Source organism: Saccostrea cucullata, unplaced genomic scaffold, assembly GCF_032062105.1.
Source record: "Saccostrea cucullata isolate Sc308-1 unplaced genomic scaffold, CSIRO_AGI_Scuc_v1 ctg1039, whole genome shotgun sequence".
NCBI classification, from domain to species: domain Eukaryota; kingdom Metazoa; phylum Mollusca; class Bivalvia; order Ostreida; family Ostreidae; genus Saccostrea; species Saccostrea cuccullata.
In genome coordinates this window covers 100,794-121,448 of record NW_026928226.1, presented here as the reverse complement: position 1 = coordinate 121,448, position 20,655 = coordinate 100,794, and the positions used below count along the sequence as shown (strand labels likewise).

General features: G+C 30.4%; 1 protein-coding gene and 1 long non-coding RNA gene across 2 annotated transcripts; both read right to left on the bottom strand.

Moving 5' to 3' along the window:
• Positions 1-543: 543 nt before the first annotated feature.
• On the bottom strand, positions 544-3,868 carry LOC134276835 (uncharacterized). The gene is made up of 5 exons (XM_062759124.1): positions 3,830-3,868; positions 2,214-2,375; positions 1,248-1,455; positions 753-836; positions 544-634 (listed from the first exon to the last, which is right to left on the bottom strand). Exons 1-4 carry the CDS (start codon positions 3,866-3,868, stop codon positions 763-765), a joined length of 483 nt encoding a protein of 160 aa, XP_062615108.1. The 3' UTR covers positions 544-634; positions 753-762.
• A 4,772-nt stretch (positions 3,869-8,640) lies between these two features.
• LOC134276828 (uncharacterized) lies at positions 8,641-11,254 on the bottom strand. The gene is made up of 4 exons (XR_009994123.1): positions 11,119-11,254; positions 9,741-9,948; positions 9,186-9,269; positions 8,641-8,799 (listed from the first exon to the last, which is right to left on the bottom strand). It is a non-coding gene; the product is annotated as an uncharacterized LOC134276828 (long non-coding RNA).
• Positions 11,255-20,655: the final 9,401 nt, after the last annotated feature.

Genomic DNA, 20,655 nt, shown 5'->3' with positions numbered 1-20,655 from the left:
AACTAAATTGAATATTAATTTTTAGTAAAGAAAGGGAACCTTTTTCATAGAGGAAAAGAATCAGAGACAATGATGCAATGAATAGTAAAATCGCTTTTGCGTACTCAAATGGAAAAATACATGCAAATGAAGTTTACATCTACTTTATCGTAGTCTTATATAATGTCTGAAGTACTTGGATTTATTTTACATTATACAGATGACAATTTATATTCTTCTTTTCTTCTAAAATAGTGGGTCAGTCTTACTAAACAAGGTACCCTGAAATTACATGTAGGTCGAAGTGCAGTGAAGGTTCTTCTAAAATTTACAATCGAGGGGAAAGTTATATCTTTCCTGATGTTATTCCTTGCTCCGTGCTATTTATAAGTTACCAGAGAAAGGGCTTTATTGAGAATTTTTGTTGCTGCCTTATGTGCATACATGTAAAAGGCATAACAAAGCAAACACTTACATATAACAAAGAACATTATGACTTAAAATGCCGTTTATTAAATAAATTAATAAAATGCAGGTGTATTATATTACAATAACTGAGGTTCTTTCTAAAACCTTGATACATCTAACGGTATTGATGTGGATTCTTCATTTGGTTTGATTTTGTTAGATCTGTTGGAATTTTGCAAGGAAAAAACTGTATAATAAAAAAAGAACATAATCCATAATATTGGTGTTACATATCTTAGATAAGAAAACTTATCATGTTATTATATTACATGTGGGCTACTTCATGAAATATACGATATATTTACCTTGAGTTCCTTAGATTTTACAGCTCTGAGGGGAAATAATTTCATGCTTTTTGTTTTCAAATTCCATGAGTGATATTTTATTATCTAAAAAAATAAAGACAAAATAAAGACAATTTGACAATTTCATGAATTCGTTTTGTTGAGTATGAAACAATTGGTTGAGAAGGTTGACTATACGACAACTGATACATTGTCGTATTTGCATGCAATGTAACAGTACAGAAAAGTTTAACTCTGACACAATGTTAAAAAATGATACTGTAATGAAAATTGCAAAGAAAATTTCATATTGAGGACATTTTCTTAAATTATCTGCAACTTTTAATTCTTCCAGAGATTGCATGTAAAATGTAATTTCCCACGACAAGTATCCTAGCTAACCTTGCGTTAGCATTGATATTGGAATATAATCTTTTGAACAAAAACAATTTATTTTAATCTTGATTATTTGAATATTAAAATTGAATTTGATAAAATAAAATATTATTTATTTACCTTTGTCGTCGTCAAGTTCAGCAAACATCCTTTCAACTAGCTGATGCTTGTTTGCTACGTTGTGGTCAAAGATGATGTCAAAATCTGTCATGGTGACCTCCAAGTCGCCATCTTGATCATAGAGGGCGTAGTCACAAGGATTTACTCTTACGCTACTTTCACTTTTCGTGTTTACCATAAACATTACTACGTCAAAGATTTGTAATTTCTACGAAAATAAGAATATCAAAAAATCACTTAATTATATGACAAAAATATATAGTGTTTTGCTCTTGTAAACCCGAAATATGTGTCCGATCCAGAAGTTGACAAGGAGTCACATTTACATTATATAACAAAGATTCTATGAAAGTCTCATTAAATTTCATTTTGTGGTATTAGAGAAATTGCGGATAAGAGATGGTACATTGTACCTCAAAGCTTAACAGACGAACGTACAGAAGGACGGTCATTCTGATCACCATATACCCTTCCGCTTTTCAAGTGGGGGGGGGGGGTTAATAGCGAAGTATACTAAAGGGAGTGGAATCCCTGCTCTTACATTTAGTTTGAAAAACGTTTTCTATGGAGCAAGTTATTAATTACTCATTATTATTTTGATTTTATTAATATTTTATTTTATTACAAAATGAAATTTTATCATATATATCAGAAACGTCGTCTAAAGACATAATGAAAACATTCTTTGTATATTTGTAGTATATTCATGTAAAACTGCTTGTACATTGTAGAATTTTTTTGGACGGATATATTGCTCTTAAAACATAAAAATACAAAAAGTCAACTTTTTTGTTCTCTATTAGCAAACTCAAAAGACTCAAAAGATAAATTGTAGATGAGGATGTAGAAGTGTACATAAAAAGGCACTTCACATACCTGAAGGTCGCCTTAAAACTAGGTTTCAAATCTAATCAAACTCCAAGAAATTGTGTTATATCAGAAAAAATAGTGTCATTTAGTTCTTACTGTGGCGCGTTTCTTTCGTTTTCCCCATTTGAATGTGACCTTGACCTCCGCTTTCCATCCAGTATTGCCTGCACTCACTCCTCCCGAAATCTCCCATCGCCCAAGTGTGACATCAATGACCAGAAGACAAACGAACAGACATGGGATCAATTGAGATTTCATCTGTAAAAAGCACCATAAAAATAAGCTAGTATATTTTTTAAATAATCGATATTTCTTTACTTTTCTATGACATAAAATCATCGATTCATCGAATATTGGCTCATAAGAAGTAATGGTTGTTATATAATTATTTCAATTTCAATTTTGTCAAAAATATCAGAAAATGTCGTTTAAAGACATAATGAAAACATTCTTCGTATTTTTGTAGTATATTCTTAATTAAATATTGAAAAAGAAAGTCAAGTAAAAGTTCGGGAATAAATTATCTAAAAGAAATTAAAATTGAATGAATATAAATCTGACTGCATACCGGTATTCATTAAAATGTTTGTTCATTTGAAGTGAAAAGTAAATATGCGCATTCTTACCTCATATGGAATATTCTTTAAATTGAATACACAATATTCCTGCTGTCATCTTTAAGAACGATATTTATATATTGTCTAGAAAGGTCGAGTTTGACGCTGGATACCACTCCAGCATGCCGAAAAATTGAATGTTAGCATTAAAAATAACATGCAATGTGCATTAATATGTTGATTTAAAAAATTGTATTTTCCAAACACAAAATGACGTTACCTTTAAAAATGGGAATTTCCATAGGATTTTCCTTAAAAATATGCGTACAGTATTTTCATATCGATGATTTTGTTTGTATAAAGGATAAGGTGCTTCATTAAGTGACTTTTTCTTTCATATGGATTTCAAAGATTGATAATCTTCCTGTATTTCATTTTATACGTGTTTAAAACAAGTAACTTATTGACAGAAAAGTTGATGAAACAAGAATGTCAGCAGTCTCTTTTAAATTCATAATTTTGTTAGTTCTATGGTCGATAAAATTACCTTGTCAGTAAATACGTATTAATTATTAGGTCATTATCTACACAATAAATTATCGACAGATTTTCCCGTTATTTCCTGATTAACACAAGGAACACGCGGCAAGTGCTACTGGTCGGCAGGGAATGCTTCCTCCTCCATGACACCGGATTCCACTTTTGATGTTTTAAGAATACGTTTTTTCTCTGCTCCTGATATGTATTTTTTCTGGACTTCTGACCTTAAATACTAATTGTTATCTTCATATATTTCATACAAAGATTTAAAAAAAATATATTGTTTATAAGGATGCACAAATACATAATACATAAATTAATATTCGGAAGAAAAAAAGTAAAACAATATTATGATACTATATGAAATTATCGTTTCAGTGATATTTATAGTGACAAACCACATTTACAATATGTGTCATTAGTTTTATCAATATTTTAGTTTAAATTAATTTTATACAACATACAAGACAATATTAAGTATTTAAACAGAATAAAAATTTAATATTTTAATTTGTATTCTTTATAAAGGCAAAACAGAGGAATGTGTGATTTTTTTTTCTCCAAATATATGTACTTAGTTGCAATATAGATAACTTTTTATCAAAGTGATGTCACCAAGAGTTTTTTCCACATTGCCTCAATATTATTGACCATCATGCCAAGATTCCTTCACTTTTCAATCATGTTAAACCTTATATGCATGGCGCTAATGTGTACACTACACTTTTGTCTTCTGAAATCATTTTCATTATTTCTATTTTCAATTTTGTTAAGATTTTTCCCGAATATTTTCGCAAGACAAATTTGACAAAATTGAAATTGGTTGCTCATAGTGGAAATTCACCTTTGCCCCACAAGTTTGCGACCAGGTTTAAAGTAGAATGCCTCAAAGGCAAATGCTATCTTCAAAAGAGAAAGGGCGAAAACTTTTGTAAAATTTTGAATTTAAAAGAAGTAAAGATTTCCTTTTGAGAATAGTATATGACATACGGAGATATGATATATAGCTAAAACATTATTTTAATAAGTTTAAACATATACATAATTAAAATAATACTGTAGATTCCTTTTTTTTCGAGAGTACTTTTTTTATCGCGAATTGGCTGTTCAACGTTAAATCGCGAGAATAATAATTTGCGAATGGACGGTTGATCAAGAGATTTGACATAGATTTTAGCACTATAAAATTAATGGCGGGTAATTTTATTTCGCGTGTGGTGCTTCAAGCGAAATTACGCGATAATTAATTCCACGCGTATATTAAGGAAAATACAGTATTGGTTTAGATACCGCTTCAAATATGCCAAAAAAGTCATCTAATTACGTAGCTAAAAATCTTAAATCTACAGACCTACATGTAATATCAGACAGGTAGATAATGTTTTACCTGAAGAATCCATATTTACTATCGGTAAAATTCATTATTATTATTTGTATACAAATACGTGCTGTAGGAGTTAATATAACATGTTCCGCTGACATGTGGTTACGTGTATGAAACCCAAAAGTATACATTAATAAATGATTCTATAAACAAGACTGTTTATATTGTTTTTAATTGTTATATGAAACAATCCAGCAAACATTTTCGTACTTTATAACTTTTAGTTGGGATTTTTTTTTAAATGATATTCTCTACACATACTTAATATGAAAGGAAGACTTGATTCTCGGCTGATGTCAAGTTTGGATATCGTATAAAAAGAAATAACAATGTGTGAAAGGTGAAACGTTTTGTGCTAGGAATGAACGAAGATTCGAAGACCAAATGGAAGTGGAGTTATTAAAAATTCGTTTTAAATTTCAAATCTTGGCGAGAAGGATCAATTAAGCTGAAAATTGTTTCTAAAAATACTAAGGAACTAGTTTCTCTTGTTATTAATATATAAGAAATGTCATTTTCTTTTTCGATTAAGAAATATTACCATACAATGTCTAAAAGATTATACCAAAAAGTGACATAAATAATTTCAGTAAAATGGACAGTGGCTAATTCGAAATTTGTCTATTTTTTCATTTTTCAGAATATATATTAAGTTAATTTTACATGCTTTGTATATTTATTTTTTTTTCTTATTTTCATATATGGCAAAGTTGTAATAACAAGATACAAAATGTTACTATATCAATAAATGTTTACTGTGTATTTACTGAGAGAGAAAAAAAACCCTTTAAATGAAATTTTGATTTCTAACATTTACAAATATCTCTGACTTTGATTTTGTAAAAAGTGTGATTTGATCTACATTTATAGTTCTATAGTTATTTTGAGAAGCAGTATACGAGGGTCATTCAAAAAGGTCGTAGACTTTTGTTATAATTTTTTAAAGTCATATTATAACCAAATTTAGTACATATATTTTAACAATAAATTCAAATAATTTGAGCAAACAAATTGGAAAATATCTTGATGATTATCAAAATTATCAGAGATTTAAGACAGCGAAAATTGGGTCAAAATTGAGTTATCTACTAACTATACATTTTATAATGTCTATAGTCGTACCTCTAATAAATGGCGCTTAAACGAAACAAAATTGAAATGTTTAAATCAAGTATTAATCTATTACTTCTAGAGGCTAAAACTTATTGTAATACATGGCTTCATTTAAAAGATAATTTATTAATTTCTAAAGGCAGATGGACTTCATGAAAAATAGCAAAAAACGATGACGTCAAAGGACGTCACGGAGCAACAAGTAGCGATGAAATTTTGTTTTACATTCGGGAAACCTACAAAACAAACTCTGAGAATGGTTGATGAACCAGGAAATAGATACAAAATGTGCTATGCATTAATGGAAATGAATCTTTTTGGAGTTTTAGAGACTGGATCGGACCATAAACGGTCTCCAAAGAAATAAATTATAGTTTAAAATCTTGTCAAAGAGTTAGTAAAGACATGAAACGTGATATGCGATTCACTTTTGTGGAACTTGTGCAAACAAGAGTTACGCGATAAAGGATTTGAAACCATAGACAAACTATCTTAAGGTACTCAAACAATTGCTACGAACTAAGTGTCAAGGGCTATGGATACGATTTTATGAATTGGGAAGAAGCTACAAAAGGTGTATGAAATGAAAAGATAGAGTAATTTTGAGAAACTCTCTCGACGTTGTTTTGACGTGCTCCGTGGTAACAAAACATCTTGCTTTTTTGTTTAACTGGAGTTCCGTTCAATCAAATGGAATGAAACTTAACACACTGACAAAATAAATGTTTTTACATATAAAAATGCTTTGATCTAAAATTTTGTAAAAATAATATGATGATGGAGGACATTGTCTACGTATTTTTTAAATGACCATCGTAGAAGATGTTTTCATCCGCCGCCATTCCGCAAAAAAATATAGTCCTTGCTAGATTTCATACTCAGTTTACCATTTCTACTTAAAATTGTACAAATGTGACGAGGAAAGAATAATTTCATTTTTTAATTCTCTTGCATGAAATTATATAAAATAAATAAGCATATATACTCTGAATATTCCATGTAGTCAGAAACCAGACAAAAATCCATCCTTAAGGTACAGACCTAGGTATAACAAATCATTAATTAAGTTCCTGTTACCTGCAGTTTCGTTTTGTACCTTAAAGGCATATTCTTATCTAAATTCTTAAAAGTATATTTTTCTCCTTGTCGTCATTTTATTTTAAATATGTTGGAAAATATTTTGAACTTTTTCCAGCAAAAATTATAAACTATTTAACTATCATTGGAGGTATCTTATGCACAATATATTTATTGCATTTATTAAGTTAACCTACCATCCAAATGTGTTGATTTTCTAAACTGATAAGTTCAATTTGAACAATCTTGTTCATATGCTTTCCCATTTTGTTTTCTTACATTAAACCCTTACACTACATAGCAATATTTCAGATGTTTCAGTTCTAAACATCAATTTGTTTTTGTTTGTTTTATCTTGTTTAAAACTTTATTTCAAAAAAACATTTTATTAAGAATATTAATTGAAATATGAAAATAAGGAGCATTAATCTTACTTTAAGGTTTATTAGCAGAATAAAAATGGAGTAGAGCAAACATAGACCTCTTAAGAATTTTAGATTAAGGATTAGATGCCATGAAAGAATAAGCATCCCCTGTTGATTGGTCAAACCCTCCTTATGTTTCTGTTTCCTTTAAGTTGTGTGTTCCATAAAACACAATGAAAACTGGGTTCTTCCTGAGAAGGGTAAATAACAATGGATAAAGATGGGAAGAGAATTAAAATAAAAGTGAATGGAACAACATGGTCAGAGTAAGTAAAGAAAGAATGGATAGAATGTGTTGCTGCAATATATGTACATGTAGATAAAATCGCAGGTACAATGAATGTTAAGGAAGCATTCAAATTATTTCTCGGGAAATTTAGACTTTTTAAAGAAAATTAAGTTTAATAATTTACCAAAGCCGCTGATAAAACGTAAACTATTATTAATTATTGCATAAAGATAAAAAAGTGTCTAAGGCAAAGATGTGTACCACCACCACGTCATAACGTGACTTCTATTAATAACGATATGTTCCTTAATAATTAGGATAATAGAACAACAGTATCCCGGATTTCTTTCAGTAAATAATATAGTTGAAAACATCTATAACGCCTAAATAGTGCTGCTAGAATCCAACTGCCCGGTACGTAAATAATCATTCCACACATTCGCACGAAAACCTTACCCGATGTTTTTGATTTTATACATATAACCCGAGGTTTTTCGTGAAACCATGCTTACCTCAGGATTCTAGCAGCACCTCCCAAGTATTTCAGAAGTCAAACATTCGATCTGTACAAATCTTATATTTTGAAATATCCAGCTTACTGTTGTTCTTTTGTATTATTTTTGTCACGAATGACAGAGGAAAGGCTGACTGGGATACGTTAATGGCTTACTGTCTTCGAAAGAAAATATAATAGATAAAAATGAACTTCCTCACCTGTTATAAAAAACTTAATTTAAATTATTTAACCTTTAACTTCATAAACTGAATTCCGTATGAATTTCACATATTAACGATATTTGCTTCTAAACCCTCTTTTACGTGGCTTTGTGCATGTCGTCTTAGCCAAATTCTTTTTTCATACCATGATAAATTCCCAAGTTACTTGACGTACATTTATGACGTCATTGGTAGTCGATTTTAATCCAAATGACAGATACAACATAACAAACTAAAAAGATTTTATTTTTGTTACTGTTTTTTAATGTTTCTATTCATTTTCTGGAGTTAAAGTACATCTCCATCTCTAAATACCTATATCACAAAAACGTGTGTTTCTAAAATTGACGTCATCTTGCCTACTTTGACGTCATAATGTATCACTGATTTAGTCCACTTAGAAAATTCTGAATGCTTCCATATTACCCCCTGCGATGCGTGAGTAACTAAATAAAAATAACAAAGTTCAATGTGATTTTAAATCAGCCGTTTATTGAACAAAATAATAATAAACAGATGCATTACATTCATTTAGGTTCTTTTAAAATCCTGTTCCTTATTTAATGTAATGGCATATATATTGATTATCTAGTTGCTTCATGGAAGGAAATGGGACGGTTTAATAAGAATTGCTGGATTTCTGCAAGAAAAAAAATCAATATATATATAAGGTATTTGATATATTTATGTTATCTTAATAAACTACCACAAAAAGAGAAAGCTTTGCGAGGCTTTTATATTGACATCATAAGCAAGAGGTTAAATCCGCTAACATTGAAAGTTTCTTGATTACTATTCGTTCCAAATCGCGGATAATTAGAAAAAAATTCGATGAAATTATTTCTTGCTAAAATTTTTATATGAAATTATCGGATAAATCCAAAATTTGCGTCTCGCTAAATTCCACTCATATTGTATGTTATGATATAGAGTTGACTCAATTTGTCTGTGATTTGAGGGTTTGACAGAAGGAAACTGTTTGAAAGTTATGGTTGTAGACTACTGATTAAAATGTATAAATTTTACCATGTGTTCTTCAGACTTGACAGCTCTGCGGGGAAATTACTTTATGCTTTCTGTTTTCAAACTCCATGAGGGAAATTTTATTATCTGAAAAATAAAGAAAATTGGACGCTTCGAATAAATATTGTTTAATATGAATCAACTCACTGAGACGTTTGACTATAAAAGAGCACGTCTTATTTGCATGTTATATATAAAAGTACAAAGGAGTTCAACTATAAAACAATGATTAAAAAGTTTTATAATTCTCAGCTGAGAAAAATGTGCACCATCTATCACAAGAATACATTTGTGTCTCTCAAGTAAAAAAGAACAACATTTCAAGGAAACAATCAAGCTACTAGTATCTTTCTTAACATTATGTTTCCCCCTTTTTTAAATTGTATGCCACTTGGAATGCATTAATTCTTAGTTTCGTCGTATCTAAGCTACCCTGAAGTTAAACTTGTTCTGGGAACAATATCATCTTAATATATAAATGTTTAAATCTAAATTAATTTAAAAAATCATTTTCTATAATATTTGATAAATATTTATAACTTAAAATCATTATTTTACCTTTATCTTCGTCAAGTTCAGCAAACATCCTTTCAATCAGCTGATGTTTGTTTTCTACGTTTTGATCAAAGATGATGTCAAAATCTGTCATGGTGACCTCTAAGTCGCCATTTTGATCATAGAGGGCATAGTCACAAGGGTTAAGTCTGACGCTACTTTCACTTTTGTTGTTAACCATAAACATCACAACATCAAAGATTTGTAGTTTCTTATGGAATAAAGAATTGAAAATGATATTTTAAAATTTACGACAGAAAAATATTGATATATATTCGGGATTCAATATTTGAAAAAAAGAATCGATGAAAATTGCCTCCGTGGAAATATGTACATTTTTCAACTTATAAATTAAAAACTTATATTGCCCTATAGCATTTTCATTATCTTAAAAAACATTCTTTCTTAAGAAATAGATCAGATAATATGTGTCAAGTGAACAACGTAATATTTGCCACTAGGAAACCTATTCAAAGTAATCAAATTATTGATAAGCTATTTAATCTTTCATTAAGTCAAGTTAATTTGAATGTCATGTGAGTAATTAATTTATATATACTGGCTATATTGATGATAATTTTGTTTGATTATTCAGGTAAATGTGTACCGTATATACTCGCCTATAAGTCGGTTGTATTTTTTGACGTTGCTTTGGTGGGATTTGCTGTTGACCCGCTTATAAGTCGGTACATTTTTTGTCAAAATCGGATGCCAATTTCAAGTAAATCAGTTGATGTTTTAACCTGGTTTTAATTTATATTTTTCGAAATGACACTAATATTTAATCATAAATTACTTGTAAAACGGCAATGTTCACTAAAATTACAAATAAAATGTTTAAAATAGGTAAAATCTTGTACTTTATATGTATAATCTAAGAATACATAAATTATCATATATTACATCCAGACATTTTCTTTGATAATCGTCGGAAATGCAAATAAAATACTAAATTTTAGCCTCCAGAAAAATATCTCTTGATGACGGTATGTCATTTGAGTGATTATTTGACTTATACTGGTTATATTGACGATAATTTTGTTTGATTTTATCATACATGTACATGTAAAGCTACATGTAAATTGAAGATTTAATTTTGTCTTCAGTCTAAAGTCAGATTTATTGCTCTTACTACAAAACTATATTGACAGTGCTATAATTACATGTACATAAAAATACTGAAAGGTGTTTTTTGTCTTTTCCCTTAGTTAATAAAAGATACTTAGTTTGTAAAAGATACCTTGTAACTGATAATGAACATCAAAACACGTTTATATTAAGATTGGGTTTGGTTCAAAAGGTACTAAGCCAAGAGATTTTTTTTAAAGAAATTGCTTTCAGAAGCATATGTGTTAATCAGACAAGTGTTCTTCATTCTTACTGTAGAGCGTTGCTTTCTTCCTCCCCATTTAAAGGTGAGCTTGGCCTCAAATTTCCAGCCACTACTGCCTGCACTCACTCCTCCTGACACACTCCACTGCGCAAAAGTGGCATCAATGCATAAAAGACATACAAACAGACAGGGAATCAACAAAGACTTCATCTGTAAAAAAGAGTTTTAAAAAGAATCCATGTACAGTGAGACAACTCCAAACCAGGCACACTGCTTCCAAGGACATTTGTAGGAATAAACAGAATTCTGTATTAAACAAAATTTACACAATGGAATTCTTATAAAAGGGACCTCAATGAATTAAAGGTTTCGAGCTGAAAAATATATATGTCGATCCATTTTTTTTCATATTTTCTATATTTCTTATTTCAAGTATATCATATCTAAATGCAATTCAATCTTAAGGTTTCTTCCTATATTTTAGAGATATTGATTGCCATAATACTTTTTGAATCTCCATGCATGCCGTTTACTGAACACTGTCTACGATGGGATTTTTTTTTATAAAAAGAGATTAAAAATGTCTATGGATAAGTAAATTTTATAGTTTATTATTGTAAAAGAAAAACTCGCTATATTTTTAATTTACAGATAAAAAGAATAATAATTTATGCTAATAATAATATATGCTATGTCCATTCACTTACTTGATGATTTTTAAGATTACATTTAGCTGATAAATACATGTACTGTATTTTGCAATTTCATATTCAAAATTGATATTAATTGCACCCTTCTTTGAGTAAGAGAAAATAGAGGTATATTAAAAAAGAAATGACTACTAATTAAAACTGCTAAAATGAATTGAAAAATAAGCGTGCACATTTTTACCTTTAGTTATATGGAATGTTCTTCAAAATGAATAAACAGTGTCCCAGTCATGTTTATAAACGATATTTATATCCTATCTGAAAAGGTTGGGTTTGACGTTAGCCATTACGCTAGCTAACTCAAAAATTGAATGTTTTCCTAATCCAATAAAATGCAATAATCAAGAACATATTGAGGTTAAAAATGGTTTTCCCTAAACTTTATGACGCACGTTTATGAAGGTAAATATATTATTTATATATTTCTGAAATGACTTTTTTCTTTATACAACACTTAAAAAAAAAACAGAATAAAAAATCCTTAAGAAAACAATGAATAAATAATTTTTTCAAGTCACTATTATGACTGAAGATGAGTCGTATGAAAAAATATGTCATATATATATATGAAAATACATGAAAAAAATTAAGAACAGTATAAGTGCTTAAGAGTCTATTAAAACAATTTATTTCCATTTCTATTTTTTTTTTTCTCTGTGATAACTCTTTGGAAGTTAGCGGAGTTAATTTCTTGATAATTCTTCCGGAATGTAAATTAGGCAGGTCAATAGGTCAGGAGCTAAAGAGGCCTAATATGCATGCAAATCTCGTGCGGCTGCCGTTGTGTTTGACGTCAGTGGGCGAAGACGATTGAATTGGAATTGGAATCCTCGTGTTATTTAAATGTCCACATTTTTAAAGTGTAACACAATTTTTTTTCACGATGAAATGGAAATATAAGGAATTACTGTCTAGTTAGTATAGTATGCAAGGGACATGAACAATATATAGTGGGACACATGGGATAATTTATGCATAACGGGCTTTGCCCGTTATGCAAATTATCCCATTGCACCACTATGTATCACATATATACTATGTTTTTGCATTATTATCGATGCTTTAGTCCAACTTAATCATGTATCGCATACAACATTAAAAAGATATTTACATTTCATAATATACGAGACATTGCGTATAGTTTGCTTTCTAATAAACGTCTTTCGGTGAAAACTTGCATATACGTTTGGCATATACTAAGAATTAATAAAAGCAAGAAATATTTTACAAATATTCAATATTTTCTCTACATTGGTATATAAATGCGTCAATAGTAGGGGTACCTAGAGCAGTCACGAAATCAGATATTGAATATATGCAACACCAACGTTCTAACTCTACGTTGATCCATGAAAAGCGAAAATAATTCAGTTTAAGTGTATAATTTTTCAGCTTCATTTCAAATTCATGTTGTGCAACTTTGATATAATTTTGATCAGATATACGGAGATCGTAAAAAAAATAAGGGCGATAGAGAAATCTGCTAACAACGCACTGAAAGAAAAACCTAGTGAATTTAACTAGTGTGTTTCGTAAAGCGTTGGTCGCGATTAGTAAACTTTCAGTTTACTGGTTAAGATAGTGAGTTGTAGAGCGAGGGTCGTATAGATACTTAGATATCTAGTGAGAGTTACTCATCAATTCTTAATTTACTAATCTTATCTAGTAAATATACCAATATCTGGTAAAACTACTATTAAGGTAGTGATTGTATGGACAGTGAATCTACTAGTTTTCTTCGTGACATTAACATGATTAACTAGTTATTTTTTTACAGTGCAACAAAATGGATTTTGACGCCACGGGCGGAGCAGCCAGCATACCTAAATTTTTGTATAGCATTACGTAGAACTCTTTTCCAGATGAACGACCTTCTAAAACAATAACAACGAGAAAAAATATTATGCTATAGTTTGTTATTCAATTGGTTGACATTTTTTTTACAATTTTATTTTTCACAGTAAAATTAAAATCTTTGGATGAATGAGTTACGTACGATATTGATATCGTTACGGTATTAAACCCGCGTTGCATAAATCGGCACTGGATGATTCTAAGTCATCCTTTCCCACACATGAAAAATTTCACCGGGGTAGCAACAACAATTTACAGCATACATTTTTAAAGAATAGTTTAAGAAAAGAGACTGTTTGATTTTTGTAATGTTTTATTTGATAACAAAGAAGGAAGAGTATTAACCTCTTCCCGATCGTTTTACGTGCGAAACCATCTCCAGCTGACGTAACGTTAAATGACGTAGCGATGCTGCTCCGGGTCTTTAGACATATACATGTTTTTCATTTCACCGAATCTTATCTAATTATCATAGGAATTAGAAATTTTGCATAAGTGTTTTATTTGTTCTACATGAAACGATGAATTTTCAATAAATTATCTTCGTCCTTTATTGAGAAAATGTAATTGTCTCATTAATTTCCGAACAGCCCTCGTATATGACATTTTTCAAGCGCTAAGCGCAGCGCAAAGCGCTTTCTGTCGCCGTAAATTTACTTCCGTTCCCGATCCAGCGCCACTAAGCAAGTTAGATAACTTCACTGGTTTTTCTAAAAATATGCAACTGGAAATTCCCGACTCTCTTTTAGCTATTTTAGTGTAACACTGATTTACGTGCAGTTCTCATGATAGGAGTCAATTAGTAGGTAAAGATATGCATGTACATTCATGATTGTACAAAAATCCACTGTTAGTAGATATGGGCGGTTCTTGTCATGCTTATCTCTACATGTATACATTGTAGTTAATTCTAAATCTTGTCGGCACTCATCACATGTGTACCATGTAGCTAACAATTGCTACATTCATGGCGCAAATTTTTAGTTATAGGGAGTATTATATGCCATGTACATTTAATATAGTGATCAAATAAGTACATATTTTTAAAACTCTTTTATAATTTTTAACTTTCAGAGATTTTGATAAGTATTTCAATCTTCGTACTGGAATTGAATTATTTAGTAGAAAATTTCGCAATTATAAAATTGTACGTTCAATAAAACGTATATTCATTTAAATTAATTTCTTTTTCTACGCCTATGCCCTAATTTCAGACAATGTAACTAAAAAAAACTCTTCCTGTTATCACCCTTACATCATGCAGAGAGCTATAGATGAAGTTGATTTTCGCATCTCAGTATCAATTAATAACAGACTGGAATGCTTTCCAAGACTGTCTGCACTTCGTGTTGTACTAAATACTTGTAAATGATGTAAATAATTCACAATGAAAAGCAATTTGCGGCTGTGGGTACATGTAGGACACCTGGTGGTTGTGTTTTCAAGGAATCAAATAGGAAAACTAATTTCTCAGAATATTGTGCTTTAAAATTGTGTAAACAGTGCTCAAAATATTGAGGTAAATGCAAAAAAGAAACTGAATTGAACTTTTGTAACAATGGACTGCAAAAGCGCCGATAAAAATATCTAGCAAATAGTGTAATTCTTGTATTAGGAAACTAGGGGGAAAAAAGTCTATGTAAAGATGTGCACGTGTTGTCGTTTTGACTGCTAAGCAACTTGGGGACTACCTAAAAACAGAATAAAACAACTTTGTATACCTTCATAAGGATTTATTACTACTCGAGGTTAATATACCGTTTTTTTTCTTTCTTGGTCTGCTAAATTATCAATCATAGATACGGCAGAAAAATTACGGGCAATTATTTTCAGTATTCCTTTTAAATTTTCAAAACAGTGCCATGGATATTTTTCCCCTCTAAACACGTTTTGTTTCGTCGTTAGAAGCATATTATAAAAAAGTAAAGAATTGTGTAAACGTCGCTTTAAAAAATACTGTTCTAAAATTAGAGCACAGACACTAACAGCCAATCTTCAATTTGTAACACTCGTAAATACGAAATGAATTTATTATGAAAAATTATCACCAGAACATTTTAGCTATCGGTGTTGCATATAAATGAGAGGAATTTCAGCGAATGTTCAAAATTATTTAGAAATATACAGTCATGTACATTTTCTAGCAAGTGCATGGCTACATTTATAATCTAAATTTGGTCGGAAAAATCGTCGACCACCCCCTTCCAATAAATTGCGATTTATACTCAAATATACCTCTTATAGACTCATATAAGGCGATGCAGAAGGAAATTATGTTAACATGTTTTTTTTTTTCTCTTTTTTTTGTTAGGTTTGAGAAATACATTACTGTTTGGACTAAATATCTATCATTTAATTAGTATATATTTTTTTTATGAAAATATTTTCTTGCAATTTCATGTATGTAAAATTAATTGATCTTTTGATAGAAGAAGAAAATGTAAAATGCTCAAAATAAAAAAAAAGGCATAAGACAATGTTGAATTTCATATCCCAACAGGAAGACTCACATGTTTGATTGTGTATCAAACAACTGTGCTTGCCCTAGTGCAGCTGCACTCTCAAGATGTTGCTTACATTCCAATACAACAGGCAATTTAAATTAAATAAAATCATGAATTTCCAATAGCAATATGCTTAGCGCTTCCCATTTCTTTCAGTACTTTGATTTATATTTCATTTCTTGATTTTTTGATTTTTAAAGAGATTAAAATCTGCTAACTATAGATATTTGTACAGTTCGTCGCACTATTAGAAAGAATTAAGAGGAACCACTATTTTGTGACAACATGGGATAACCATAGCAAGTTAAATTTTCCTTATGAGATTGGAACACGGAGGTAAATGAAATGCTGTGTGTTTTATTAGTGTAAGCGTGACTGACAGTGGTTTAGATGTACCACAACGTAATCAATAAGCTTACAAGTTTGTGTATACAGACCTAATAATAGACGGACAAGGGATGTGCCACAATGTAATCAATAAGCTTACAAGTTTGTGTATACAGACCTAATACTAGACGGACAAGGGATGTGCCACAACGTAATCAATAAGCTTACAAGTTTGTGTATACAGACCTAATACTAGACGGACAAGGGATGTGCCACAAAGTAATCAATAAGCTTACCAGTTTGTGTATACAGACCAGACCTAATACTAGACGGACAATCAAACAGATGGACGTTTTACCAAACGTACTGATATTTTACATCGTTGAAGGTGGAACAGAAGTCTTCCAATTGTTATCTATATAAAAACACGTGCCCCAGGTGTAAGAATGAGATTTCCGATTCCTATGCGGTAACCTGCGTAAAACGCAAAAGTACACATCAATAAATGATTATATAAATAAGACTGCGTATGTTTTTATGGGCATATTACAAACTAGTAAATATTTTCTTATACAGTCAGTTTAAGTAGGAACATTTATCATGAATTTCTCTACACTTCATATTTATTATTAGAAAGACTTCAGTCTCGAAGGATGTTAAAATGGGATATCGTTTTAAACAAGGTATTACAATGTGTAAAGGACAATTCGCGTCTTGTGCAAAGGATGATTTCAGATTTGAAGATCATATAGAAATGGATTTATTGCAAATTCGATTGAGAATTCAAGGTCTGTCCAAAAGGATCGATAAAATTGAAGATCGTTTGAAAAAGAGGAAAGGAACATTGGCTCAGTTAATCAAGATATGAAGAATGTCGTTATTATCATCAACACGGTCTTCAGGAAGCACAGTTAACGTCCTTTAATTCAAGAATAAAGGGAATATTGGACGATCACTCTTCACAATGGTTCTGCTTCTGATCTCTATTGTTTTAGTTGACTGCTGAAGTTCACTACTGTTCGATAAATATATCTCCATGATATTTAATTCTGAAAGCATTTTGAGTATTGATGAGAGTACATGTACATGTATATCGTATAGACATTATGTACATTGCTCATTAAAATCAAATATGATTTATCTGGAATATATTTTTGCTCAAATAAATTGTGTAAATGGTGGTTGTTTTGAAGAGATTATACGGTGTCATACTCAAGTGGTTGCGATATCTCATGTGTATATTTTATGAGAAAATATTTTTATAAGGGAATTTCTATATTATTTTGGACTAGTGATAGAACATTATGCTGATATTAAATAACTAGTATATTTTCAATATTCATACATCTTTTACTGTTTACAATAACTCTCTGTTTATCAAACAAAACTGATAAATGTTTCTATTAATTTTTATATCACTATATGGGGTTTTATTCAGAACGCGCAAGCACAAAAATTTGTTTAATTAGACTTATTTTTGATTTATGCATTTGTTAACATTTTGTAAACAAAGATTATACTTTAATACATTTGATTAAAGTATGTCATAAATCATAATAATAATAATAATGATAATAAAATCATAGTAAATCAGAAGCAGGTGGCTTTGTTTTTGATCTGCCTAAATGCAACATAAGAAATAAGTCAAAAATTGATACACAGTAAAACTACTGTTTGTAATCTTTGTTAATATCAATCTAGCCACTGTAATGAAACAAGGCTTATAAAAAGTCATATGACTGATAAACAAATGGCGTGATGCACTATATAAGGTCGCATCTCTTTGCTTTGAGCACTTGATGCAACAATTCTTTCAAGTATTTTTTTTTCTAATGATAGGATACATATAGGTTTAAATTACTTTTTTGGTAATTATTCTTGCCGATTATTCTTTTTTATCATTGCTAAATTGCTATTTAAATTTGTATAGTGATATCCTACTGTAAGTTCAATTCTTCATGAATTAGCAAAGATAGATATCAATAACATATTTTACTTCTTTAAAATACGTTCATTATGTACAGGTGTATAATGTGTATGTTTTTCCCTTAGTTGAAGATAAGGATGAATAAAGTTGTTGAGTTGTCTTTCTGTCCGTTTGTCCGTAAAGAATTTGCCTTGATCATAGCTTTTAAGTGATTGGAGCTATGGCTTTCATTCCGGCATTTCACATGCGAAGAACTTTCTTTCGTTACCCCCAAATTTGACTTCATGACCGAGACTTTAGAAGTTTACTAACTTTTACCAAAAATTTTAGGAAAGTTTTAACATTAACTTTTGTTTAATTGATGCTTGGGTTTTTATAGTTTACGTTTATATACTGAAAGGATAAAGAAACGCATATTAAACTTTTGAATTAAATCAAAACTATTATTTTGAGTATGCTTTCCAGTATTGTTATCATACATTTTAATTCATATTTAATCAATAAGTTAACAAAATTTTGTTTGATTTTGAGTGATAATTCCTGAGATAATGATATCAATATGTCAACACCCCCAAAAATAAAACTAAAAATTCTCAAAATCTCCCTTTCGCATCACTAACAAACTTGATATTCCCGTGCCTTGAGTTCACCAGAGCATTTATCTTTTTCATAGCATTATTATTCAACCCTTCCGATTGTAGTCTTAATGGCTGAGATTAGCTGTATTATTCCAAAGCCAGCATATCCCCCCGCCCAATCGAATCCCACGAATTTTCGATCGAGGATAGAAAGTACAGAATCCAGCAGGTTCGGTACACGTGAATGTTTGTACAAAAGTCTCGACAAACAATAGCTACATTTTTTCAGTGTAAACATGCTAAAAAAGATCACGCAAACGACGCGTACGTGCGCGTTTGAGAGTAAACTCGACGTAAAGTGGCCAAGCTCGCGGCCCAAATTAGAGCAGAGAGTTTCTGTCAATTTAGGGTGAAAAAAATGAATATGATTGTCTGCTGTAGAAATATCAATTTCAGTGATAATGTCTTGACAATAACCGAGGTGGCATGATGAAAATTCCTTTCTTGTTGTGACGTTGTTACGCGCCAACATCACCGTCATGGTTGGTTGGAAACATTTTAAGTTAACTCTCTGACAATCCAAAAAACTTTATATGGTTGGAAAGCAATCTGTACAGCAGCATATTTTTGCCTTTTTATTCACTTATGCAATATTGAATTCAATTATTAAACCCACAGTAGCTTCCGTCAGCCATACCACGATTACAGGAAATTTATACTGACTGCAAATGTGCAAAAACGATGTCTATAACTCTAATGCATCGTATGGCACTACAAAATTTTATCACAAAATTATCATCATCAACATTCACGTGTTTTTGACTTTTTATCATTTCCCCTACGTGACGCCATACATTTTATGGCTGACAATTAAGTTTCACTCACTTAAAAACCTTTAACGTGACTATCGCTTTTGAACCGATGGTACTAGTGCTTTTTTACTTCACAAGTGTATATTCCTTGTACCACAACATTCCGTGATTATCAGTGTTTCACAGCACAACTTGTTTCTTATTAGATGTATGTATCTCTACATGTATATGCAAACAAATATAGTTCAAAATCGTAAACCGCAGAGCCGAAATAATTTATTAGCAATTGTATTTCCTATTCTTTATTTTACACAAGGTTTTATAATAAATAGATGGGTGTTTCCCAGATAAGATAAGCTGTTTCAAATGTAAAGTTTTTTTGATGAATAAAACGCAAAAACAAAGAGCCGCCAGGTACTCGTACATCTAACAGTGCTGAGTTGTTTACGGATATTCCTGTTTGTCTGGTACATGTACCCCTATATTACGCTTAATCTCAATTTCTTTTTAATAGAGTTAAGTTTTTGTTCTAACTCCTAGTGATAGTTTTTTCAATAGACCTTTTGGTTTGATATACTGTTTTTTTCTTTTTGTTTTAATTTGTGTAATTTTGAAGAATATTTTATTTTTATTAGTAAATCTAGGACTGATAATCTAAATATAAATGTATGTTATTAATTCCAACAAAGATAATTCTTTCTTATTGTTTTCTTCATTGATTGACTGTCTGTTTTTGTTATATAAACTATTCGCACATGTTTCACTCATATAGAGTCGTCACCATATACCGGTAAAAGGTTTCAAAATTTGACTTCCACCCAGCATTCAGGGCCTTGGACCAGTGAGGAATATTTATCGTGCAAACGCCTTTAA